At 41.4% G+C, this 27,500-nt stretch overlaps 2 protein-coding genes across 4 annotated transcripts in view; both read right to left on the bottom strand.

Annotated features, from left to right (window-relative positions):
• RABGAP1L (RAB GTPase activating protein 1 like) overlaps positions 1-27,500 on the bottom strand; it is a 206,038-nt gene that overhangs the window by 135,287 nt on the left and 43,251 nt on the right. For 2 of the 3 annotated variants that reach the window (XM_063133853.1, XM_063133843.1), the window contains exons 12-13: positions 26,091-26,184; positions 21,565-21,715 (exon numbers count right to left, since the gene is read on the bottom strand). In XM_063133853.1, coding sequence (XP_062989923.1) covers positions 21,565-21,715; positions 26,091-26,184 — 245 coding nt within the window. The remainder of the gene's footprint in view (positions 1-21,564; positions 21,716-26,090; positions 26,185-27,500) is intronic. The other variant, XM_063133871.1, reaches the window with a different exon arrangement.
• Positions 363-1,740, bottom strand: GPR52 (G protein-coupled receptor 52). The gene has a single exon (XM_063117048.1). The coding sequence runs from the start codon at positions 1,609-1,611 to the stop codon at positions 526-528; it is 1,086 nt and encodes a 361-aa protein (XP_062973118.1). The 5' UTR covers positions 1,612-1,740; the 3' UTR covers positions 363-525.

The raw sequence follows: 27,500 nt of genomic DNA, 5'->3' as shown, positions 1-27,500 counted from the left end.
ATTTCTGAACAATGGGGTCACAAACTCCAAAAGAATAGAGGCGAAATAAGTCATCCATATACGTTACAATAGAAAACTAAAATATTTTTCTTCTGCAAAGGTATCTTTAATTTCAAAATTACAGGAATTTTTAAAATGTTTTTTTTTACAGGAGACAATACAACAATGAAACTGCCTTATACACATTTATTTTTCATCTGCTAAAGACATAATTGAAAAGCCATCACTAACTGTCTTAAACACGTTTATCTTAATACAACAGATTACACATATATAATATGTGACAAATTAGATATTAATGATAAAGTTGTTTTTCAGCTCTGAAATGATTAGTTCATTCTACTGGAAGCATCCCCTTGCATCCAGAACCCATACTTAAAGCAACATGTTTTCATTCACGTCACCTTTCAACCAATAAATTTTACAGTGAATATTTGTTTCATTTTATTCTGCAATATTCCAAAGTATGAAATACAAACTAGCCCACTATGTTAGATTGCATTTGATTGACCGTCTTAGCTCTCCTTAGATGGAGCAGGAATTAGCCCGTTTTCTAGGAACTGGTTCTTGAACAATACTGTCTTTTTTACGTATACAAGATGAACATATAGTCTCGGACAATCTCCAAAGTCCCAGCCTGAAAACACTATTTGAGAGGCTATATATCACACAGTTACAAAAACTATTGCTTATAGCAAGCCATGTTGTTAAGAAAGAGAGTGCTGGATTTTCCAGCACCCTAGAACTCTCTAGCATAAAGTATATGATGTAGGGGAGCCAGAGCACATAAAACACACTGGTTATACGAAATAAAACCATAGCATAGCGGCGATCTGGACCATGCCCAGTTTCAGCAGCAGTATCCACTTCATGACTAGGAAAACGAGTTCTCCTGTCATTTATCTCTTTGGTGTGCTGCCGGCAGATTTTGAATATGTGAAAGTACGTAAAACAGATTATGAAGGCAGCTGGAGCATACAATAAGCACACAATAAAGCCAGTAAAATAAACATTGGTGAGCCAAGAAGTTGCACACCATTCAAAAATGTCACCATGATAACCGGGCTTTCCCCAACCAAAAAAGGAAGGCAAGAAGATAAGGCAGGAGTAAAGCCAAATCAAAATGATGCAAATTCTCAATCGGCAAGGTGTGACCAACTGGTTGTAGGAGAGTGGTTTTGTGATAGCAAGATAGCGATCCACACTAATGAAAGCAAGGCAAGCCATAGAAACACTTTTCAGTACAGAGATAACATATCCAAAAACTTGACAAGTCAAGGATTCATGGATACCCGTAGAGTAGTGAAGCAATGATAAGGTAGGAACCAAGCAGCTAACTCCAACAAAAAGGTCAGCATATGCCATAGTCTGAATGAAGTAGCTGGTGGTGTAATGATGCAACAGTGGAGCACAGTGAAAAACAAAAATTACTGTTAAGTTACCAGCAATAATTAAAAATGTTAGTAAGACAATAATAATAGTCTCAAGGATGCAGATGTCAATGGCATTGTAGTGTCCAAATCCAAATGGACAGGAGTGATGCTCAGATACATTCACAATGCTACTGCTCATATTCAGAGTCTTCCACTCAATCCACGTGGACTGGTTCATGGTTTGTATTACATAACAACGTGGTTGGAATGCCACTAAGTAAGTGATCCGTCATTCAACCAAATTAATTTCTCCATGTAGATTTTATAATTGTTTCTGCAGGGTTAACATTACAATGCAGAAAAGAGGCAAAAAGGCCACTATTCAGCTTCTTCTTTCTCAGCAAAACACAAGGCACTTCTAAACAAAGTCATTCCTGCTGTAGTTTTGAAAGACAGAAATACTAAAAAAAAAAAAAAAGGAAGAGAGAAAAAGCCAACATTGTAGTAAAAATTCTCCAGAAGTGCATTTTCCTGGCCAGGGTGGAAGGAGATTTTTTTTTAAAAAAAAGGAATAATGCCGGGGGTGGGGGGGGAATACTCAACACAATGTTTTCTAAAATAAGTTGTTAGGAATTGTTAAGAACAAAGTTGTTAAAAACAAGAAATCAAATAAGATGATCATTCTAATATACTGTGTCTTTTGGCTCTCTTCAAGTAATAATGCCATTTGTATCATCATAATCCATTCTGCATTAATACGAATATAATTCTGGACATATTAATGCAAATAAGCTTTACTCGTATTTGGAAATGTGCAAAGAAATGTGTTAGGACAGTGATTGATTTGAGGAGAGCCAGGTTGTCCCTTTGATGTGTGATATCCTCTCCATTTAGTTAATACAACCATGTATAAGCAAGAAAAGGCACACAGAGACATGATGTTGGAGTTTCAGTCAACAGCCAATTCAGTTTGAAATATATGCTGTCCTTTTCAAAGTTAAAATATCAACAGGATAATCCAAGGTTTTCACAGAACACAAAATTCTCTTGCGTTTAAATTCAGGAATGTTAAAATGAAATCATTGTCTTTAGAAATAAAGCCACCACTGCAACAGCAGAGGATCATTACAGTGAACTTCATAGCTTTATCCATGTCATTTCTCACCTCTATAGTAATGTCCGCGTTTTTTCATATGCCCCAATACAATGGGTTCATTAATTCCCATCTAAAATCTTCTGAGAAGCTAATGAAATGTTGATTTAACAGGAAAATCTGTCATTGTTGCTACTCCATTAGTCTTCTGGCTTCAATTCCTCAGTTGCTGGATATACATTTTCTTTAGATAATTAAAATAATCATCTGCTTCAAAAACTCTTATCTTGTAAGCCAAATACTATCACATTCAGTATTATTTCCAGTTATGACTTATCCAAGGGTTAAGAAAGCTCTTTCAATACTCACTAATAAGCAGGTATTTGACTACTATATGGATTTCATTCAGTATATGCAGCAGTCTTGATTTTTTAATCCACCCACCATCCACACCCAAATCAAATGCATCTTTAATCATTTAAAGATGCAGGGGGGAATTAATCAGTCCATTTAAAAAAAAACCCACACACAATAAAACCAAAGATCATTTCAATTTATGTTAACGTATAGCTGAAGGATTATTTTCCTTTTCCTTCTTGAAGTGCTGGAATCTCACTTGTATTGTTTAATAATCCATGCCATGCCTTCTGAAAAGGAATTCCTTACATGAGAAAGAAAAGGTTTTTCTCTGGTCCTGCTGCAGGAATGGGTTAGAAAGCATCCTTTTCTAAGTTTCATGTCTCATGTTCATCATCATCACGCTGTGCTGAAAGTCCTTATGTTTTCATAATATCCACAGAATGTGTCCATTGTTCATTTCTTATCTGTAAGCAGTTCAATCTATTACACAATTAATACTGTTTAAATTAAATTCTCTTGTAAAAGCGGTAAGACAGTGCCTCTCATACACACTTGCTTTGTCGGAAGCTGTGGTACAGACACAAATCCTATTTGCTGTGATCAGTTTTGAGGATGCTCTTGCTATTTCTTTTATGCTCTCTTGTAATATTACAGCTTGCACCTAGGTCTGCCCCTCCTATTCATCCTTAGCTGATGCAGAAAAACTCACCATCAGAAAGGTGACTCGGTCCTTCAGCCCCAATCAAAAGCACAGCCAATGGCTACTGCAGCTGAAATTGTCACTAGGTAACAGTTGCCAGGCACAATGTCGGCTTATAGCCTTCCACAGTAAGCCATGAATAAGAATGACAAACGAAGACAATGAAAGTGACCAACCCAAATATATTGAGGATTTTGGAAACAGTGGTTTCACAGAGCTGTGTTCCCCCAACAAACAAATCATGAAAATATTCATAGGGATAACTCTACATGCTCCAGCCTTTATTATACTATAAAGTACCAGCAGCTAAGTCAGCAGTAATCTAATCCCCATCGGCAAGAAACATCTATTAATTATTAAACTCACAAATGAATGAAAAAGTCAAATGATTGTTTGACATTTCAAATGTCAATGTATTCCATTGTAATTAGAAAAAAATTAAACTATTCCTATAGCCCCTTTATAGTTCAAATTACTAAGGTAACCATAATAAAAGCATACAAGGAAGGTTTACTGCAGAAATCATTCATATACATTTATTTGCATAATATCACATTTCTACAACTAATGCTTAAATTCCCAATGAATTCACGCTACATTGCCAATTCAGATTAATCTTTATATAAAATAGTGTTATTCTCATAATGATGCATTATTTCACATAAATCAAGTTTATATTTTGATAGCACGTACAAGAAATTCAAATTCTTTTTTGAAAGAAAAAAAACCTGAAGTAACAGTCTGCATCATTAAAGTCTCCAAAAGCATACCAAGAAGTATCATAGAATCATAGAATAGAAGAGTTGGAAGGCGCCTACAAGGCCATCGAGTCCAACCCCCTGCTCAATGCAGGAATCCACCCTAAAGCATCCCTGTCCAGCTGCCTCTTGAAGGCCTCTAGTGTGGGAGAGCCCACCACCTCCCTAGGTAACTGATTCCATTGTCGTACTGCTCTAACAGTCAGGAAGTAGCTGGTATGCAATGCAAATAACCAATTAAAAAATCAATGAAGAAAGAAAGAACCAATTGCACACATAAAACGGGTCTGGAAAATATGAAAACCCATCTCCCCAACTTGTTTTTTGGGCAAAAGGGATTTGACCACAATCAGCATCGTGGTTGAAGCAGGGCCGGGAGGCTTGGTGGGAGCAGGGATGGGGGCAATGGCTGCCCTCTGAGGTGCCGTTTGGACACATTAGAGGTATTGGCACTGGTATGGGGAAGGGGCACTGGGGACAAAAGGGCTCTGACCTTCCTGACTGTTAGAGCAGTACGACAATGAAATCAGTTACCTAGGGAGGTTGTGGGCTCTCCCACACTAGAGTCATTCAAGAGGCAGCTGGACAACCATCTGTCAGGGATGCTTTAGGGTGGATTCCTGCATTGAGCAGGGGGTTGGACTCGATGGCCTTGTAGGCCCCTTCCAACTCTGCTATTCTATGATTCTATGATTTCAATTGGAGAGGGGACAGGGGACTTGGCAGCAGACAAGACAGGTTCTGCCACCAAGTCCCCTGGGATGCCAGGTGAAGCTGGCTGCAGGACCTACGGGCAAGGTGGGGGGGAACAACCAACACATTGTGAGTTGTGTGGCTGATTGTCTGTCAGGTGCAGCAATTATGCGCTGGGGGTTGTTCACAAAATAACCCCCAGTGCGTGCCTAGTCACCCATTATGGGTTGGCATGTTGTATGAACAAGGCCAGGTGATAAGTGTGGGTTACCATGAGTTGTTTGTTGAACTGTGGGTTAGCGTGTTGTCTGAACACAGGACATTTTCTGCAGTGTGGCTTCTAACTATGTAGTTGTTGCTTATTTTTCTTAGACAAGTCAACTTAGGAACCCATGGTTTATTGTTGGGTTGTTCAGGGTGGTTAATAATTGACACTGCATAGACAACAAGCCACTCTACAGAAAATGTCCTGGGTTCCGACAACATGGTAATCCATGGTTCAACAAACAACCCACGGTTCAGAAACAACCCACACTCAACCTCTGAGTTTTGGTTAGCATGTTGTGTAAACAGCTGCAATGTCTAGGGCATGGCCTTCTTGGGAATTGTGCCATTTAGAAAGCACTCTTGTAGTCAAGAAACATCCATAAAAATTTAGTGAAATGATAAATCATTATTTAATCCACCATGCATTTCACCAAAGTCTGACAATTCTGCTTGTTAGTATTATAATATTACTGCCTCTATCATATGTTTGTTTTATAATATTTTAAGAGTTTTTAATTTGGTGGTATTTTTACCAGTAACATTTGTAGCTTTATTCTGCAGAGACCACCAGTGAGGGAGGAAGCAGCAGCCAGGCACCTCTCCACCGTGCCTGGGTCCAGCTCCAGCTGAGAGCCCCCTCCCTCCTGCTACCAACTGTCTCTGCAGAGGCCACCAGTGAGGGAGGAAGCAGCAGCCAGGCACCTCTCCACCGTGCCTGGGTCCAGCTCCAGCTGAGAGCCCCCTCCCTCCTGCTGTCACCTGTAACTGCTGAACTTTCCAACTAAGATTGTAGTGCCTGAATTTGCTTTCCTTTTCCCCCTCCTCCTCCTCCCTCCCAATCCCCTTTCCTTTTGTGTCATGTCTTTTAGATTGTAAGCCTGTGGGCAGGGACTGTCAAGAAATACTTTTGTACGCCGCCGTGAGAGCCTTTTTTGGCTGAATGGCGGCATAAAAATCCTTAAATAAATAAATTCTACACCACCTCAACTGCTCAGTTAATAAATATAAAGCCAGATTTTATAGTGGTTTCTCTTGAGATAGTATCCTATAATAATATTAGTACTTTTAAAGCCCATGAGCTGCAAACACCATCTGGCAGCTCATGTTTGATATTTTGCAATATCATAGGGACGCTTGGCAAAGAGAGGTGCCACAAACTCTCAAATTCCAATTGACTTAATCGCTCTAACAAGGTATAGGGCCCTGAGTGCTAAAGGAACATGAAAATCTCGGAATTGCAAGGTTATTTATCCTATTTAATTAAACTGCATGCTTGGGATGCAAATTTGTGCACCAGAGTTCTTTGAGCACAGGAGGGTAAGCCTGATAGCCCCGTTGAGATCATCTGGGTTAAAATAAATGGGTCAAGGAATAAAAGGGGCATGGTGGTCAGAGTCTACTACCGACCACCCAATCAAGGAGGAGACGAGGATGATACTTTTGAAAAGCAAATTGCCAGTGTTTCAAGGAAGTTCGATGTAGTAGTGATGGGAGACTTCAATTATCCCGATATCTGTTGGGAGACAAATTGTTCCAAAAGTGGCCCTTCCAAGGAATTCTTGACATAGTTAGTTGATAACTTTCTCCTACAGAAAGTAGAGGAAGGAACTAGAGGATCGGCTATCCTTGACTTGATACTGACCAATAGGGATGACTTAATGGTTAAAGTGACACTTATGGGAACTCTGGGGAAAAGTGACCACATCATACTTGAGTTCTTGATTTTAACGGAAGCAAAAGCTGAGTGTACCCATACATGTACTCTGGATTTTAGGAAGGCTGATTTTAATAAACTCAGAACAATGATAAGTAAGGTCCCATGGCAAGTGACCCTAATAAGAAAAGGAGTCCAAGATGGGTGGGAATTTTTTTAAAAGGAAATTGTATAGGCACAGTTACAAACAATTCCAACAAGGAAAAAAGATAGAAGACAACAGAAGAAACCAATGTGGCTCCACAAAAAGCTTAAAGATGACCTGAAAACAAAAAAGGACACATATATGAAGTGGAAGGAAAGGCAGGATATAAACCAGGATATAAACTATAGACCAGGGGAAATTTCCCTGGAAATATTTTGGAGCAGATTATAAAGAAGTCAGTCTGTAAGCACCTTGAAAACAATGCAGCGATTACTAGAAACCAGCATGGATTTGTCAAGAACAAATCCTTTCAGACTAATCTGATCTCATTCATTGATCAGGATTGTGGGAATGCTATGGACATCTTGTATCTTGACTTCAGCAAAGCTTTTGACAAAGTACCACATGACATTCTGATCAGCAAACTAGCTAAAAGTGGGCTAGATGGAACAACTATTAAGCAGATCCACAGTTGGCTACAGAATCGGACTCAAAGAGTGCTAATCAATGGTACCTTCTCAAATTTAGGGGAGGTAATGAGTGGGGTACCGCAGGGCTCAGTCCTGGGCCCAGTGCTCTTCAACAATTTTATTAATGACTTGGATGAGGAGGTGCAGGGAATGCTTATCAAATTAGCAGATGACACAAAATTGAGTGGGGAGCATCAATTCTGCCTTCCAGGGTAGCTAATACCCTGGAAGGCAGAAGCAAACTTTGAAGTGATCTTGATAGGCTGGAGTGCTGGGCTGAAAACAACAGAATGAAATTTAATACTTATTCCCAGAGATACATCTCAATTGATTAAATTAAATTTGAAAACGTTTGTATTGTTTTCAAACAATACTGTATTGTTCAGATTTCTTGAAATCAGCATTTTTCAGGATCAAGCTCAATTTATTGCCAATGGCTACTACAGCCTGCTTTGATGTGAAAAGGGGGTATTTGGTGCCTCTTGTGTTCACTACTCCCACTCCTACCCCCACCCCAGAAGTCCTCCTGTTCTATTTTGCCTTCCTGCTGCCCAGCCAGACCTGTCTGGTTATGTAGGGCCATTTCCATGAACTTGTCAAGGTTGTTGATGCTCCTATAATTCTTGGAACCCTTGGGTCAAACACTATACTTTAGCTGGCCAGAGATTACAGTAATAGATTATGATAGTATATCTTATTGTTACATATTTTCCACCTTTTCTTATATAGAAGAGAGTACTTCACAGCAAGTAATACCTGATTCATCCTGACCTATAATGTACTGTATATCTGTGTGCGGGCTCAATTAATTTTGCAAGCTGTCTTCACAGTCTTGAGTCCAAATGTATGCAACCACACAGTGCAGATTTACATAGGGCTAGTAGTAATGTGGTCTCTTCCTTCCTGAACAGTTGAGAATATCCTCTCTGAGACATAGGATGTCTGGGGGTTAACTTCCAGTGGCTCCATTCTGATCTCCCTGCCAGCCATTCTCCAGTCCTTTTGCCACCTTGGAGGTAGATTTCTGCTGGTAGGCAGCAATCCAATGCTGGGTAGCAGCAGCTATGGTGACCCTTTTCTTTTGTTCATCTTTTGGGCACGCCCAGCTTGGCTGATTACTCCCTGGGCTGTGATAGATCTGTTCTGCTCTCCTTAGTCTCGTGCCTAATCCTCGCCACTATTTTTGTTGTTGCAAAATTAACGGTAGTATGTCAGCTTTTATGTTGGTGTGCAGTATTAATTAATAAATAACGGGTGTGTAATTCCAACCTCCCTTAATACCACTTAAATTAAGTGAATCACCTAGTGCATACTATCACAATTTATGCTGCTGAGCAAATTGCCTTGCATTGCCATGCAGACTTCAATGCTAAGAGAAAGTCCTCCACCACCACATACAATTCCATTAGGACACAGGATACTGCACTACTTCTCTTAAATATACATGGCATTGAAGAAACATCAGCATTTTAAAAAAATGATGGTTTAACCCAATGTACAAGAAAAACACAGTTATAACATCTGCTTTACATAGAAAGAGAAGTTGGAGTACTTGCAGTGGATTCTGACATATACTGAACAAAAAATATCTCCAGTTTAATGCTACCCAAAAAGGTGAAATTAATCAGCTCAAAGGCTTGGTAAATGGATCCTTAGAAATACCTATTGCTTGAGCTATTCATTTTTAATAGCCGTTTTAAAAGTATAAAGCTTTTCAAACATATTTCTTCCATGCACATATTGCTCTCAATTCTGACCAGGTACAAAAGGTTCACATCCTACTTTTTATTGAGTCAATTGTGTTGGTAGAGTAATGAGATCATCATAAGGTTAGTGATGATGCAGGTAGCCTTGCAATATTTAAGCAATGAAGTATTGTTATGTTTTATAAGTTTATTTATTATACATTAGCTATTTTTGCTTGCAAACATGTGCTATTGGAAGAACAAAGTGATTGCTGCCGAGCTCATGGGATGACAGAAAAGGAGCCATTGGCACAACTCTGTCAGTGTCTCCAGCCACAACAGCTGGACTTTGTGCAGCCTTATAGTGTGGAAAGAGAACAGCCAATCAGGGAAAAGGAAGAAAGGGAGGAAAACCAATGGTGTGCATGCATTTCACTTCACCCCCTATAACTTATTTGAGTCCCAATACATGGAGAGCAGGAGTAGCTTCAACATTATGGATTTTAGCAGTGCTTAATTGTAGACTGCGCCCTTCTCTGGACGGAGACAGCCTAGCTACAGTGATCCATGCTCTGATAACCTCTCGTTTGGATTACTGCACTCCGTTATACGTGGGGCTGCCTTTGAAAACGGTCCGGAAACTTCAACTGGTACAAAACAGGGCAGCACGGTTACTAACAGGGACTGGCCGACGAGACCACATCACGCCAGTCCTTTTCCAGCTTCATTGGCTGCCAGTCCAGGTCCGGGCCCGATTCAAAGTGCTGGTATTAACATTTAAAGACCTAAACGGCTTGGGGCCAGGCTATCTGAAGGAACGCCTCCTCCTGAATGTACCTGCCCGGTTCCTAAGGTCATCCTCAGGGGTCCTTCTCCGTGAGCCCCTGCCAAAGGAAGTGAGGCAGGTGGCTACCAGGAGGAGGGCCTTCTCTGCTGTGGCACCCCGGCTGTGGAATGAGCTCCCTAAGGAGGTTCGCTTGGCACCTACATTATATGCTTTTAGATGCCAGGTGAAGACCTTTTTATTCTCCCAGCATTTTAACAGTCTATAAATAAATTTTAACTTGGTGTTTTAAATTTGTAATTTTGCATTGCTGCTATTTTTATCTGGTTGAGCTTTTATATTGTATTTTATATTATGGTTTTATACTGTTGTTTTATACTTTGAATGGTTTTAATTTTTGTGAACCGCCCAGAGAGCTCCGGCTATTGGGCGATATAGAAATGCAATTAATAAATAAAATAAAGAAATAAATAGACGATAGCTTAGAACAAAACAAGTAAATCTGTTCAGCAACTAAGGTATTTGCTCTGAACTCCTAATCTGAAGAAGGGTTCAATTTGGCTTTGTAACTTGCTGCCAGAACCGGATCCTACCTGGTCCTAATAAGCTGATGTCCCACTTTACCAGGTGTTAAACTGTGAAATGCAAAGAATGGCACAAATGACAGCAGGTTGACCCCAACTCTGAAAAGATAAGTAGCAAATCAAGTCTGAGCTTGGATTCATGAACAAAGCCATCTAAGAAACAATAAGAGTATTCAGAAATCATCTATATAAACCATGTCACACTTTTAAAAGCTTGATCATCTCCCCATGTGTATCACATTTCACCCAATTTTAAACAGGATTACACCCCTTTTCCATCGCGACTTTTTTACTACCGCTTTGTCAATATGTGACATACTTTATGGCTTTTCAGAAATATAGCAGCCAGATCAAGAGAAGTAATTTTACCAATATGTTTTGCTTTGGTCAGACCTCATCTGGAATTAGAACATGTTCAGAAGAGACAAAATGTTGAGGGGGTATAAAGACCAAGTGCTATACCGCAGCTATTTTTCAGGAGCACATACACACTACATACCCTCCACTGCAGAGTTGTGTAGCTATGAGTATTTTGGCATTTGTATTTTATGGTACCAGTAGAAATAATTGGCTGACTAACGAAGCTGAACTAACTACTGCCGCTACAGGCAAAGTTATCAAGTGCAATACAGATTGTTTCCATTTTGCATCTAACCCCTGCTACTAGCTACGTGACTAAGGATATTTAAGACCTAAAACAGTCACTTAATTTTTAAAACTGCCCTCTTTGCATACCAAATAGAACACTAATTTCCCACAGCTACCTTACATGTTTTAGTATACAGAACTACCCTGATGTAATCGAAAACTGTCAAAAGCCAAGTGCCGGTAATACGAATTACTGTACAATATGTAAATTAATAGTACTGAATAAATTCAATGGATAATGACTGGATAATATTTAAAACTTTTCATGGATCCAAACACCTCACTTATTGTCTATAAATGGCAAAGCACAGGCCACCTCTTGATGCAATTTATTTATTACATTTCTACACCGCCCAATAGCCAGAGCTCTCTGGGTGGTTCACAAAAATTAAAAACATTCAAAGTATAAAACAGTATAAAACCATAATATAAAATACAATATAAAAGCTCAACCAGATAAAAACAGCAGAAATGCAAAATTACAAATTTAAAACACCAAGTTAAAATTTATTTATAGACTGTTAAAATGCTGAGAGAATAAAAAGGTCTTCACCTGGCGTCTAAAGGCATATAATGTAGGTGCCAAGCGAACCTCCTTAGGGAGCTCATTCCACAGCTGGGGTGCCACAGCAGAGAAGGCCCTCCTCCTGGTAGCCACCTGCCTCACTTCCTTTGGCAGGGGCTCACGGAGAAGGACCCCTGAGGATGACCTTAGGGTCTGGGCAGGTACATACAGGAGGAGGCGTTCCTTCAGATAGCCTGGCCCCAAGCCGTTTAGGTCTTTAAATGTTAATACCAGCACTTTGAATTATGCATGTCTACACTAGAACATGATTGCATTTGGAAAACATAGCCTAATTAGGTCTCACCATAACTGATTAGTAAGAGTTCTGCTACTATAAAACACAAAATGGCATGGTCTCTGTGCAGAGCAAGGCCAGCCCTGCCAAAAGGCAACCTGAAGCCCTTGCCTCAGATGGTAGATGACAGAAGAGCAGGGATCAGTGCCTCACGCCAGCCTTTGCCTCCTGCCTGCCTGGTAATTGCCCTCCTTAATGCAAGAAGAAGAAAAACTCCACTGGTGCCATTGGAGGTAGGGGTGGGTTTTTTTGGGGGGGCGGGTACTCTTGCATTGGAGGGGAAAAAATCAATGGTGGGGGAAGCAGCTGAGTGTGCAGTGGTCCAAGTCTGGATTGGGCCCCCATATGCTTCCTTGGAAGAAAAGAAAGATGAGGCTCAGCTGCATGCTATGTATTTAATGCAGCATGTAGTTTATCCCTAGGTCTGTAACTAAACCTAAGAATGTAAAAGTGAAAAACAATCTCTATCGCCTCATTCCTCTGTGTTGAACTTAAATTGCAAACTCTGTAAGGAAGGTCCCTGCCCTACAGAGCTGGCCTCCAGTGCCCTATAACGCAACAAGAACAAGAACAGCAACAAATATCTATTATTGCTTTCCCATGCTTGGAAAAACTGTGCTTTTTGGATTTTTGCCCTCCTTACAGTTTTTAAATATTTTGGGCCAGCTCTGGTGCAGAGTGCTTACATTAGGCAGACAAGACAAAGGCTGGGGGAGGCGTAAGGCTTTACTGAAGATCTAAAAGAAGACTAGAGGGAGGAGCATGGTGATGAATAGAGGCCAGAAAGAGAGGGAGTGATGTTCCAGGCACAGGGAGTAGAATGGCAAAAAGCATAGAGATGAGAAGAGAAGGACATAAAAAGATGACAGCAGATGAGCTGGCACAGAGAAGGGAAATAAGGATAGATGGGGGGGTGGAAGATACAGCTAGAGATGTTGCTCATCCATTTATATAAAGAAAGAGAAAAGGAAAGAACGCCAAAGATTAACCTAAACTCGCAAACCAATTAAACATAATGTGTAGCGATACCTCCAACTGCAACAACAAAATCAAGCAAAGCAAGACTTTGTCATTTTGTATGTTCTAACAAACATTTTTAGATATATTTATAGACCCTATTAATCAGTTGAACAAACACTGCACAGCAGCTACAGCCTGGGAATAGGGATTCAGTTTGTGTTGGATGAGGTTAAACTCCCCCTGAAGACACAGGTCCGCAGCTTGGGTGTACTTCTGGATTCAGCCCTGAGCCTGGATGCCCAGGTTTCGGCGGTGGCCAGGAGTGCATTTGCACAGTTAAAGCTAGTGCGCCAGCTGCGCCCGTTCCTAGAGATGTTGGACCTGGCCACGGTGACACATGCCTTAGTTACATCCCGATTGGATTACTGTAACGCGCTCTACGTGGGGCTGCCTTTAAAGAGTGTTCGGAAACTCCAATTGGTTCAAAGAGCTGCAGCAAAGTGCTGGTATTGACATTTAAAGCCCTAAACGGTTTGGGGCCAGGTTATTTGAAGGAACGCCTCCTCCCATATGTACCTACCCGGACCTTAAGATCATCTACAGGGGCCCTTCTCCGTGAGCCCCTGCCAAAGGAAGTGAGGCAGGTGGCCACTAGGAGGAGGGCTTTCTCCGCTGTGGCACCCCGGCTGTGGAATGAGCTCCCCAGAGAGGTCCGCCTGGCGCCTACACTGTACTCCTTTCGTCGCCAGCTGAAGACCTTTTTATTCTCTCAGTATTTTAACACTTAATTTTAACTTAAATTTAAATTATACTGTTTTAACTCTGTATTTTAACCTTATATCAATTTTGCTGCGTGGTCTTATCCTGGTTGTGCTTTTTATATTGTATTTTGTATTTGTGTTTTTAACTTGTGTGTTGTTTTATGATGGTTTTAATTTTTGTGAACCGCCCAGAGAGCTTCGCCTATTGGGCGGTATAAAAATGTAATAAATAAATAAATAAATAAATAAAGCCAGATTGTTGACCGGGGCTGGTTACAGGGAGCACACAACTCCCCTGTTAAAACAGCTCCACTGGCTTCCAGTCTGTTTCCGGGCACAATTCAAAGTGCTGGTTATGACCTATAAAGCCCTATATGGCTCGGGTCCAGGTTATTTGAAAGACCATATTCTCCCTTATGAGCCTGCCCGTGCTTTAAGATCTTCTGGAGAAGCCCTTCTTTCAGTCCCGACATCTTCACAGGTGCGCTTGGTGGGAACATGGGAGAAGGCCTTCTTGGTGGCTGCTCCAGTGCTTTGGAACGCTCTTCTCGGGGAAGCTAGACTGGCTCCCTCCTTGATGGGCTTTCGGAAGCAGGCTAAAACTTGTTTGTTCGAGCAGGCCTTTGGAGAATAATCTGCCTCCCCATGTATGTTAATGACTTATAATTTTGTTGTGTTTTGTAAACATATATATATATATATATATATATATATACACACACACGCACACACACACACACACACCAATGTATGTTTTAAACTTTGTAAGGCTGCCTTGAGGCCCAGTATTGGGCAAAAGACGGGATACAAATAATAATAATAATAATAATAATAATAACAACAACAACAACAACAACAACCTTCACTGATTTTTTTCATTTTACAGATGTTAAGACAAATGAAGAAACAACACTGTTAACAGTGTGTGTGTGTGTGTGTGTGTGTGTGTGTGTGTATGGGCAGGGTGGGTGGGAATTAAGCTCCCTACAATAATATTGTAAACCACTAAGAAGCATGTGAAATGCAATTACTTACTGCTCTTTGAACAGAGAAAGCATTTAATTGTGTAACATTTACCTGCTTCCTTAAGACACCTGTCACCAAAACCAGCTCAAATTAAAAAACAGCAGTAGTTATCCTCCAGTGCTGTCTTTATGAAAATGTGTGTGGACTATATGAACAGATTAATTTGACCATATCTCTATGCAAGCTTGGAAAGTAAAACGCGCAATCAATCTGGGTACAGTCATGCCATAAAACCTTTGCTCAGGTGGGTCTCATTGACTTCAGTGTGATGCATGAGTAACCAGAATGTTAGAATGAAGGCTTAATGTTTAAACACACAAAAAACCTAGCCAGGAAGCTTTTCTATGAAGTATGAACGACAAAAAGAAGCACGGTCAATTCATAAAGCTATATTTTATTGTTATGGCAACTGACTTACAAAAGGAAAATGGAGGTATCAAAGTTGTTATGGCAACTAGAATGCTAAAAGTAGTCAAAAGTAGAAAATCAAATCTCCGCCAACTTAAAATATAACATCTACGACTCAATTTTCAGTCAAAAGACCTAATATTCTGTTTATAAAAGAGCAGAATTACAGTATGTCTTAAGCCGAACAAAACATGCAAATATCAAAGCACTAAATAAGAAAACAAATTGGTTATTTGGGCTTAATTATTTTTGAATTCTAAACAGCAGTTTTTATTACAATACTACAATCCATTCTAGGATTTGTAACGTATTTATGCACTCCAATTAGGTAAGATGTGAATCAGAGTGCATCAGAACTCCGATTCAAAATTCTCAAGTTCCTCATGAGACTTCAGAAGTGTGGGCATTAAAAAAATGCTAGCCTATATTTAAAAAATGAGTGGGAAAGGTTAGAGGAAGAAGACAAGAAGACATCAGAGAACAGAGGAAAAGACAAGAAGATATGCAGTAATCTGTTTTCCTGTTCACTACTGGAACGAGGAGATGGGTATAACTGGAGAAAAAATACAGAGAACTGACAGAACAGAGAATTTTTTTAAATTATCCCATCCTTCCTTCAAACATTTCAGGATAACATATAGCCCAAATTTATTTCCACAGCTACTAAGACTTGGTGACTCATTCATGGACTTCCAGTAAGATTCATGACTAGGGATGTCGGGGAAATCCGCAACGGAACCGAATGAGTTTGGATTTTTATGAATCCAACCAACGGATTCTGCAGCGGATTTTCCCGTCAGGCAGAGTCACCAGACTTCCCGACTGTTTTCTTAACCTTTGAGAATTTTGCACAAATTTCATCTTAGAAAAATATGCAAAAATAAAAAAACTGGCCAAAAATGTGCATTTCCCTCATAGGCTAAAGCTTGAAAACATGAACTTTAGAAGGATTTCCACATTTCCACGTGTACGAATTTGCTGAAATTCGCATTTGTGTACATTTGGAAACTGGGGGAAAATCTGATTCCATCAATAAGGCAAAGGATGGAATGAAAAGTGCCTGACAATCTGCAAAAACAGACAGAACGAACTTTACCCAATCTGTACATTCCTACTCATGGCTGTGTGTAGATAGGAATCTAGGTCTACCCAGTCCAACATTATCCACTACCACACTAACTTTTTTTTTGTTTATTCACTTATTTTCTCCCTATGTTTATTTGACTAGTTCTTAGGGGAGAACTACACATTACAGAAGGGCTGCCATTAAAAATAGCATGCTAGAATAATAATGTACAGTAACACTTACCCCATAACATGAGGTCCTGCAATTCCCCACTCCACATTGCAAAATATCATTGTAGGGAATAGAGAAATTAAGTATATTACTGGGTGAGATATAGGGAATGGTGATCTTCTTTTTCTAAACTGACAAATTCCTGTAACTAATGCTTTCAAACATCTGGAAGATCATAATGCACAAACTGCTACAGCTCTGACAAGGATGAAAGCTATTCCGATCCCTCCCCTTTGATAAGAGTGTTCCCTTTCAAAGAAGGTGCTGAGAAAAGGGCAAGCATTGTCCTACTTAGCTTTCTTCCTGACTTAAACAAAGGCTCAGCTAATCCTGGTGGTATCAATAGTGTCTACAGCAAGAAGATGCCCAGAGGACCACCTGAGAGCAACAAGTTCAAGATCATACTTTTGGAAGCATGGCAAACTTTGTTACCTACAATTTAGAACAGTATACTATGGCCTCGTCTGATGATGGTAAAGGCCTACTTTCAGAGGGAGTGCAACCCTATTCAGAACAGGCAATGAGCCTATCTCCCAAACCTAGGAACCACTCACCCACAGGGCTTCCATCTTGCCACGATTCAATTTCAGTTTATTGGCCCTCTGTTTATCAGCCCATTACTGAGATTAGGCCCTGATCCAGGTCTTGCACAGCCTCTCTGGATTCAGATACCACGGGAAATAGAGCTGTGTGTCATCAGCATAATGATGGCACCTGGCTCCAAATGTTGGTAAACCAACCTCCAAATGCAGACCACCACTGACTTTTACAAAAATCTATTATGGACTCTAAAATGCTAATTTTATTGTTGACCAAAATTGGAATATCAAACAATAGAGAAATAAACTTGTTTTAAAAACTTTAACACAACCTCCTTTTGACCAATCAAAATGGGCAACTGCAGTATTAACTTGGGCTAAAACATTTTATGATAAGCCATCCAGAAACTTGTAAAATCAAAGACTCAGTCTAAATACTTAAAAGATTTTAATTTGCTGGATCTCATATTTGTCATACATAAGTCTCTTGTAACACCAACAATAAACAATGGACTCGCTTTATTGCAGTGAGATGGTAACACGAGCAATCCTTCAGAGTTCGTGGCACGGAAACTTCACACAGGTTACATTAAATCTTTTAGTTGAATTAGGAGTTCAGACAGGGTTGTCAATCCAGCATTAAGTCTCAAGAAACAATCCAAACAGAAGCTGGGAGCAGGATTCTGAAGACCAGTGACGTAGTCTAAGACAGAGTTTCAGAGATTTCTGCCTTGCAAGAGAGTTCAGGATTCGGGAATAACTTCTAAGACAAGGTCCCATGAACAAGGGAGTTGAGGCAAACCAAAAGATCAAGATTCAAGTATAGTCTAAATAAGAGAGCTTTCTGGTACTGAAGGCTTTGCATCCATAAAGCTCCCTGGCCTTTGCAGCTGCTTTTAAACAGCTAGAGCTCTTTGCCAGCCATCTATCCCTGCAGGCAAACTTTGTCTATAAGCATGAACTATGCCTAAGTGGGCGCTTCTCACTATTCTGATATCCCACTGCCTGAGCAGCCCCCAAATTATCAGTCCCTTCAGCATCTGAGTCTGAATCTTCCCCTAAGGCTGTGGTGCCAGGGCCGGGGGAAGGCATGACATGTTTATTCAAAAACCATTTGCAAACGAAATTCCTTTTGCAGAAGACCATTAGTGTGTTATAATATAGATTCTCCGTTTATAATATACATTCTCACTTTATGTAGCAAATAAAAATATACATAATATCTGTGGGATTTAAAGAGCCCAACTATCTCTACTCTAATCATAGTCTGCTATCACCTCTTTTGTTCTAAAGCAGGAGTCAGAAATCTACCCCTGTTGTAAAGGAAGTTTGAATGTATACATCATATCACAATATACTTTTTTTGTACAGTTGATTCACAACATGATAAATGTTCTTCCAAAGCCACCACCATAAAAGCAACAACCCTAGCTAGATTTCCATCACTGCAGATATGGGGGGAAATGATCTGATCCCACTTATACTTGAATTTCCCTCAAAATTGAAACATTAAGCTTCTTGTCCAAACTACTCCCAAGCTTCAGTCCATTTCAGGGAAGCCATTGAATTCAGCTCCAGCCATCAGTCTCTTACCTCATCCATCGGCCAAAGAACCAAGAGCCACTGGGGGGGCTGCACCCTGTGCCTCCCAGGATAAACATCATGGCAAGGGGGTGGGGGGGAACCGCCCAGAGAGCCCTGGCTATTGGGCGGTATAGAAATGTAATAAATAAAAAAATAATAAATAAACAATCAAGACCCAAACATCAGCCAGAGAAGGAACAGCTGCCCTTCCCTGCCACAAAAAAACCTATATGAACTTTGACGCTAAGAACTGTCAGCTGTTATTGAAACTGTTTATGGAATTTGTTTTTAACTATTTAAATGGTTTCAAATTTGCTATGTTAAATATTTTTAGGCTATATTTTATTATAAAACTGTATTATTTAATGTTGTATGTTTACAATGCTGTAGTTGAATTTTTTGCTAATTGCTGTGAACCACCCAGACAGCCTTAGCTATTGGGTGATATAGAAATAAATAAATAAATAAATCTTACTCATTCTTATGTCCCCCTTAGCAAACTGTCTTGTTACCTTCTGAGTGGAATGTTGTCGTTGTTGTTAATATTATACGTTGTTAATATTACTATTAATATACTGTGATACTGTATTTCGATTGTAAGATGCCATCAATTGTAAGACGCACATTAATTTCAGTACTACCAACAGAAAAAAAAAAAAAACCAGGACATACCCGCTATTTTTAGAGATGTTTATATGGGGGGGAAAGTGCGTCTTAGAATCGAAGAAATAGGGCAATATCTACCAGTACAATAGAATTTACAAGTGAAAAGTTGATTAAAATACTAACACTTATATGCTTTGGGGCCTATTCCTGGTGTCATTTCAGCATATGAAATATTAAAATATATTTCATTTTTTATCATCAAAGTGAATAACAAGCATGTATTTATCCATCAATGAAAAATTTAGAACTCTAGTTTTAAAGCATTTTTGACAAATGTAAATTATAAAGTAGCAGTGTTTATTCCATATCATATCATCTTAATGAGACTATTATAAATTGGGATATCAAAGCCTAAAAGGATATTTAGAACAAACAACTAGTACCATATAAACCAAAGACAATCCATGAACATACTATGACACTTCTTTGAAAATTTCTTAGGGACTATTGGCATGGATGTGAATAATCAGAGAAATCCAACTTCACGATATCAGCTTTAGTTTCTCCCAGTTTCTATATCCGATTTAACTACAAGCTCCTCTGCTAATTTAACATCAGGTTATTTCTCTGCTATGTCATTCCAATATAATATTGTGATTTGTTTGTCTCAGCTTCATTCCCAATTCACTTCAACATATTTTGATCAAAAGCCCTAAGGCTCTACATAGCTCCACAGCAAGGTTTGGTGAAGATACTTAGACCACAAACACTGTGTGGATTTACCCACGCGAACACAAGTGTTTCTGGGGCAAGAGGGGGGAAGGGGCAAGACAAGTTTTGAGAAAGTAAGAGAGGGAAGAGGAAAGGGGACAAGAGAGAAAGTGTGGGGTGTAGCTGTGTCGGTGAAAGCAGGGTGTATGGGTACACATTAGGAGCGTTGGTTCTGTTTTACTTTTCGTGAGATCTGCTTTGAATTCTCCATCATGCATTCACTGATTGTCCTTCAGACTAGGAATTGTCTCAGAGTTATCTCAATTATTAAATGTTAATTTGTTTTCTAGATGTCTTCAGATTGCTTCCTTCCTTAATAATCTGCTGGGTATCTGCTGTGTTATACGTGTGATGTAATCTGCTTGAATTATGCATTTTTAGTTCTTGCTTTGGGCCTATGACAAAATGGTAGAGTGGACAGTATCAGATTGATCTGTGTTGGCCTTGTATAATGTACTGCTTATTGCAAGGGTTCTTGTAAGCATATTGAATAGCTGTACACATAGACAGGTTTTTCTGTAGGTTCCACAGTTTTATCACTGGGATTTGTCCCTTGTCCCTAAGCTCTTGGAAGCAAGTCCCGTGATGCAGGCTGAAGTTCAAGGTAGGTTTCCACTCTTAGCATGTTGAGGACCACTGCCCTAAAACACTGACCAGTACTACAAACTGTCTAAACTATATTGCTATATAGGACTGTGCTAATCAAGTTACAAAGAATAAATCCTGTAAAACTACCATACTTCACTATCAAGCTGGAGAGTTTTTAGCAACTACAGGGAACACTAGGTGTCCTGCAATAGTTCCAATCCTAATTGAAGCAAATTAGTATATAGCCACAGCAGACAGCAAAGTACTGCAGTCATAATTTCAATTGGGTTTTAAGAAATCAACCTATCATTCCAAAAACAAAATTCCTGCTTTAATATCCATATCTCTATATATAAAACACTTAGGTATGTTTCCGTACAGGCTTCAGCTGATAGGCTTCAGCTGATACGGGTTGGTAAGCAACAGTAACAATGTGTAACGTCAGCTGATTCAGGTTGCTAAGCCCCTCACCCAGGATTTCCTCTGGGATTTCCAAGGTAATCCTACCCCCATTTCTGCCTCTTCGCTCCCCCCCCCCCAATGAAGGGGGCAGCACCACGGTCCAGAGCATGAGCGAGGCACGGCCGGCGCCCTTGGTGGTCGGGTGGGAGGCCGCTCACCTGCTGCAAGCCCAGGCCCCGGCCTAATCTCATGCAAGCTGGGCGGGCAGGCCCAAGGCTGACGGGAACCCCGAGGAGAAGGGGACACCTGCTCCCCCTCCCCCCGACCTCCCTGCTCCCCAGGTCTGCCAGATGACACTGTATCGGCGGCCTTCAAGCAGCCCACGCCCCCACGATGATATTTAATTAATAAACTTTAAGATATGCTACAACGGTGTATGTTACGCCGGATACAGCTAGTTCTAATAAAGAAAATTAAGGGAGACTGACCTTTGTGATGAGAATTCTGTATATATCCAACATTGCCTGGTTATCATGGCATCCTGCTAGCAACTGCCATACCTCAGCTCTTAATGCCTCTGGAACACCTCTCTTCACCAGTGAAGACAGGCCTTTTGGTCGCACACCAAGGTTACTGTGCCTAGCAAAAATATGGACAGTTTTTACTTGAACAACACAAACCTAAACAACCACACACACTGCCTCTATAGGGAAAACTAATTGAAAGTCACTCTGAAATATTCTACTGTGAAATAGGAAAACTGGGCTTGCATAAATAATTCATCCATCCTAGTGATGCAAAGGGAGTCAGAACCCGTTAACTCCTCTGCTTATATGTCAAAAGGCAGGGCTTAATATTCTGATATCAGGCAGTGTGCCACCACCTCCAGACTGAGAAGCAATTTCAGCTTTTAAGGCTGTAAACCCAAACACAACTACCAGGGCACAAGCCCCATAATCATATTTGAATCACCTAATTTTTTCCAACTATTTTAAGTTCAATTTCAACCATTGTTTCAATTTTTGTATAATGTATTTGGTCACTGGTTGGTAATTCAGTTTTATTGCTTGACAGGTTAACTGGCACAATTACTCCTAAATATTTTTGTTCCTTAAGTCTGTATGGGTATCCCGGAGTTTTTCGTCCAGAAGTAACTGCTGTCTGTTATCCATGAGTTTACATAAGCTGCTAGATCTTTTCCACTGCATTTCCAGCATGACCATTGCTAAGCTACTAATATGATTTGATAGTGTTAAAATGATACCACCAGCAAAAAAATGAATCGAATTTGTTTGCTAATGAACTCCAATCCTATCTATCAATAGAGAGTAGCAAAGTAAGTTTGCTAAGGGTTCAACAGAGAAAGCAAAAAGTAGTGGGGGGGGAGCAGGGGAGACAGAGGGCAACCTTCTTTAGTTCCTGAGCAGAAGCATTTTACATAAAAGAGCAATTATTACCATCCGAAGGGGTTCATGTAGAATTCTTCCTATAGTATTGAAAATAGGTTTGCTGTGTATCAGTGCATTGTCCAATAGCATGCTGAGAAAATGGCAGTTGTGTGCTGGCACACTGGCTCATGCCATGGTGGACATTTTGTTCCCAGGACACTACTGCTCACCTTAAGGTGGATATCCTTGAACAAAGGAACTTCAAACAAGTGTCCAGCATGAAACTGCTAAATTAACATTTATCAAGAAGTTCAATTTGATCACCTGTATCTTGAATAGAGATTGTAGGTTTTTAATCATACTACACAGTGCTAATTAACTTATGCCAGAAAGTTCAACACTACTTCAAGAATGGTCACTGCAACTGTTTTACCTACATGTACACTTTAATATAATTATCACTGTCTGCATTTCAGTTCCCTCTAACTTTGACTTCCCTGCTAGTATTTTTCTTCTCTTTACACCTTTGTCTGTGTCTCTGTATATAAAATTTGAACTCAGGAAGCTATTCCACGCACTTGATTAAGTCAGCTCCATTCCATAAAAGCTTATGGCATAATTTGTTAGGTTGTAAGGTGCCATAAGATTCTGGGTGCGTTTGGACAACACTTTAGTCCACGGAGTCCACTCCATGGATGACTATTTGCGTGCCACACTTGGGTGACATGGAAGTACTGTTACGTGGAGTAGAGTATGTATACTCTGTGGAGTAGTCATCTCCCCTGCCCCGCCTGCCCCACCGAATGGTTGTGCTGGTTTCTGCTTACCTTATCGGGGCGTTGCCATTCCGTGGGGAGGGGCAGAGGGGGAAGATGCAAGAGGTGGAAACAATGTGCCGCTGTTCCAGCAGACACTCAGGGACAGGCTATGGGGACATTGCCTGGCACTGACGCATCCTTCACCAAAGGCTGGATCTTGCCCTGGCATGCAAGGAGACCGTTCCACAGCCTCTTGCTTCTGCAGCAGCAGCATGTGGAGAAATACGCTCCGCCCCCACTGCAGAAGCAAGAGGCTGCAGAGCAGTCTCCTCGTGTGTCAGAGCACCAGATCCAGCCTCCAGCGAAGGACACATCAGTGCTGAGCAACGTGTCAGTGCCAAGCGACATCATCCCTGTGAGGGTATCACATGGCTCGGCGCCAATGCATCCTTCCCCATCGGGGCCATGGCAACAGGGAAGTGGGCAGCTATAGCAATGCTGCTACCTTTCCTGTTGCCATCGGCCCAATGGGGAAGGAGGGGTGCTGCGCCGAATGATTTCTCGTGCAGCTGTGACAAGGAGGACAGATTCCTGCGCCTCCTGTTCCCATTCACCGGAAGAGAAGGGGAATCCTTTGTTGCAGCAGGCGAGAAGGTTCCATGCCCTTCTGCTGTGGCAAATGGGGACAGGAGGTGCAAGAACCTGTTCTGCTCGTCACAGCTGCAAGAGCGTTTGTTCCCCCCCCCCATATTAGTGGATGGATTTCTCCCACAGTTTGACATTGCACATCCAGCTATGGGAGACATCCTTCACACACACTCCACCTGCAATCCATTTGGGGATCGGCTTGAGGGGATGGTAGGGGCTCCTTGTATCCCTTCAAGCCGATCTCCAGATGGATCACAGGGCTTGGGCAAGGGACATGGACATCCCTCGGAACACATGGGGTGCCGCTACTGGCAGCGCCCCACCCAGGAATGGCATATGCCTGTCCCAGGAAGTGTGTGGGGACCCCCTGATCACTCCATCCCACCAAGGAACAGCACGAGCGGTGGTTCTCCAAGCGCTTCCCAGGACAGGATTGTTTCCCATGCTGATAGAGGCACTCTGGGCAAGAGCAGTAGGGGTTTCTGCTGCTTTTGCCTTGTGACTCTATAAACACGGGAAATAATCCATGGAGCCCACCACACGACACGATAATCAATGGTTATGCAGAGAAATAACTCCGCAAACCATTGGTTATCTCCCTTGGTTATTTCTGGGAAACGACACATTAGTCAACGGGGGACTATTTAAGCAACGGTTGCTTAAATAGTCCACCGTTGACTAACGTGTTGTCTGAACTGAACCTCTTTGTTGGCTTTGTTGCGACAGACTAACACAGTTACCTCTCTGAAAAAAATTTTTTTTAGACAGCTGCTTTGGGCCAAAAGGTAGGATATTTTTTTATATAAGAATAACAATTGTTAGTCACCTAGGATCATGAAATGAAACTCAGCTAAATACTTAACCCATGAGTCCAATAATGCCCTTTTAGTTACTAGGTCATAGAATCATAGAATCATAGAATAGCAGAGTTGGAAGGGGCCTACAAGGCCATCAAGTCCAACCCCCTCTTTCCCCTCCTCTTTTTTCCCTCTCATGTTCCCCCTCTTTTTTTAAAAGAGGGTCTGATGTGAAAATTCGGCAAGCCACAAAGAAACTACCACAACTGTGTATCACTCTGTGATACACTAATCCAAGTGACAACTGAGGTTCATTGTAAGTGGCGAGTCTCCAAACTATGCAGAATGCCACACAACTTGGAGCACATACTTTTTCTAGGTACTGCTTGCTAGATATTTCCTTGCTTTCTATGTTATCCTAAAGCACAGGGAGTGAGAAAAGCTCTTATACAGATTTCTTTCAAGTCTTTTAGAAACAAGGCCCTCTTTTAAGCACATTTCTAGTCATGAGGGCTAGAGGCTACTAAGAAAATGTGAGGTGCCACAATAGAGAGACTTGGCCCCCATCTTGACGGCGGTGAATTGGTGCTGCATGCCCTCAAAACCGTTTATGCTCCTTCGTGTTATCCGCACACGGAGGTTATGACAGGAGGGGAGAGAGGAGCCGCTCTGCCGCGCCACCGGATGGGCACCGCAGCGGCTTGGTGCGTCCTTCCTTGGTTCCCCCTTTACCTTGCTCTCCTGGTAGGATAGGGCTGATCTTGGCTCTCCCTGGAGAAGGTAAAGTGACAGCTGAAGGAGAGAGTGAGGGGGTTGAGACAGGAGGGGAGGGAGGAACCGCTGCTCCCCTGTCCCGGCCAGCACACCGTCCATTATTATTTTTTACAGTATTGTGCAGAGGCAACCCAGAGGTCAGTCAATTTGCTTGGCCATCAGCTCCATTTTGTTGCTTTTCTTCTTTAACCGCGCTGCTCTGTGGGCCCACAGAGGCGAGTAGCCGGCTCAGCGGCAATTTGGCTCGCTGCACCGTCCCCCTCCCCATTGCTGCTGATGGTGGCCCAATCAGGGTTCACCAGTGGCTGGGGACACACCTCTGGTGCAAAGCTGGAGGAGGGGGATAGACGGGAGATGTCCCTCCCTTGCCTGAGAAAGTAGTGTTAAGTCCCCGACATTTTAAAAGCGTAGCTTCAGGGTTTTTCCCCTGGATGGCTTCAAGATGGCGGCTGCATCATATTGATGACCTGCCGCCACACCAAACCCACTCAGGGCAAACCTCTCATCTAGACAGGCCCTTGGATGAGGCCCATTGATCTAATGCTTTTTATATTCTTTTAAATACGCATTTAATTTTTTGGGGCTACTTTGCCATTGTTGAGTTCTTTTATTCCAAAGGGCAGATGATTATCTCTTTACTCGTTCTTACCAGCGTCCCAGCAATTCTCCCCAAGAATACAAAATCTTCTCTGGGCAGTCCTTTGATACATCGCCAGTGCCACTTGAGAGTTCATTATCACTCCCTGCAAGGGGGTGGGGTGGGGAAACAGCAACACAAGAATACATTTATCATTCTGAACCCCATTCTACACTTCTTACAAATAAGCAAAAGATGGAAACCCAATTATTTTCTAAATGGCAAAAAAATTAACGAGGCGACTGAAGGAAATATGAATGACCTTTTCAGATAGTCATTTCGTACATTGAATTTACAGCTATTCTAGGCCTTTTCTCCTAGTTTTTTTTTTTAAAAAAATCCATTTTATTCTCCAGAGATGGAACCAAATCAGCTCACAATTAAATCACATAAAATAGTAAATCGCAACACACTACAACATCCAAACTGTGAAGCACACAATACAAAATTCCAAAGTACAAAGCAGCAGGGTGGGAGGAACTAAACTCAGTGGGAAAAGTCCACACAGTTGCAACACAAAGCAAGTTAGAAGTTCTGTTGCAATAGTACCACATCTTACCAGCATTCAAACTGAAATACTGTATCGCTGGGAAGATTCTATTCTTTCCTCAACAAGGGCACTAGTTTTGATATTTCAAGTGCCACATGGAAAGACAGGTTGCTTACCTGTAACTGTAGTTCTTCGAGTGGTCACCTGTGCAGTCACACATATGGGCTCTATTATTATTATTATTATTTATTTATTTATATAGCACCATCAGTGTACATGGTGCTGTACAGAGTAAAACAGTAAATAGCAAGACTCTGCTGCGCCTGCGCGGGGCCAGGTTCGGAAACTTCACTAGCTGAAAATCTTTTTTGGGTGGGAACCCCTCCCCCACCGTCCACTGAGCATGCTCAGGGGTTCCCGCCCTATCTCCTCAGTTCCTGAAACCGCCTAAACAGTCTCACTGAGGAGAACCACCAGGTGATCAAAACTTAATGACACCATAATGGGGACGGTGGGAGGGTTGTGTGACTGCACAGATGACCACTCGAAGAACTACAGTTACAGGTAAGCAACCTGTCTTTCTTCTTCGTGGTCTCTGTCATCACACATATGGGCGATTAACAAGCTGACTACCCGGAGGTGGGTGGTGTCAGGTGATGGATGAAAATTCAACGGATTGCCGATAAGACGGCACGCCCAAAGGCACAGTCTCTACGCGCTCTGATGTCCAGACGGTAGTGACTGGCAAAAGTCAGAGGTGTCGACCAGGTATCCGCTTTGCAGAGGTCCGGTATGGCAATACCTCTTTCAAAAGCTGTAGCAGTGGCCCCTCCTCTGGTGGAGTGAGAGCGCACTTTCCCCTTCAGCGGGGGGCCAGCAAGTTCATAGGCTAATTTAATAGTCTGAAAAACCCAAGCAGATATTCTCTGCGG

The sequence above is a fragment of the Elgaria multicarinata genome, chromosome 1, assembly GCF_023053635.1.
Source record: "Elgaria multicarinata webbii isolate HBS135686 ecotype San Diego chromosome 1, rElgMul1.1.pri, whole genome shotgun sequence".
Classification (NCBI taxonomy): domain Eukaryota; kingdom Metazoa; phylum Chordata; class Lepidosauria; order Squamata; family Anguidae; genus Elgaria; species Elgaria multicarinata.
This window is presented reverse-complemented; position numbering and strand designations above follow the sequence as displayed.

Coding starts and splice junctions, on each gene's coding strand:
- GPR52 (XM_063117048.1), bottom strand. CDS start 1,611: ATGAACCAGTCCACGTGGATTGAGTGGAAGACTCTGAATATGAGCAGT.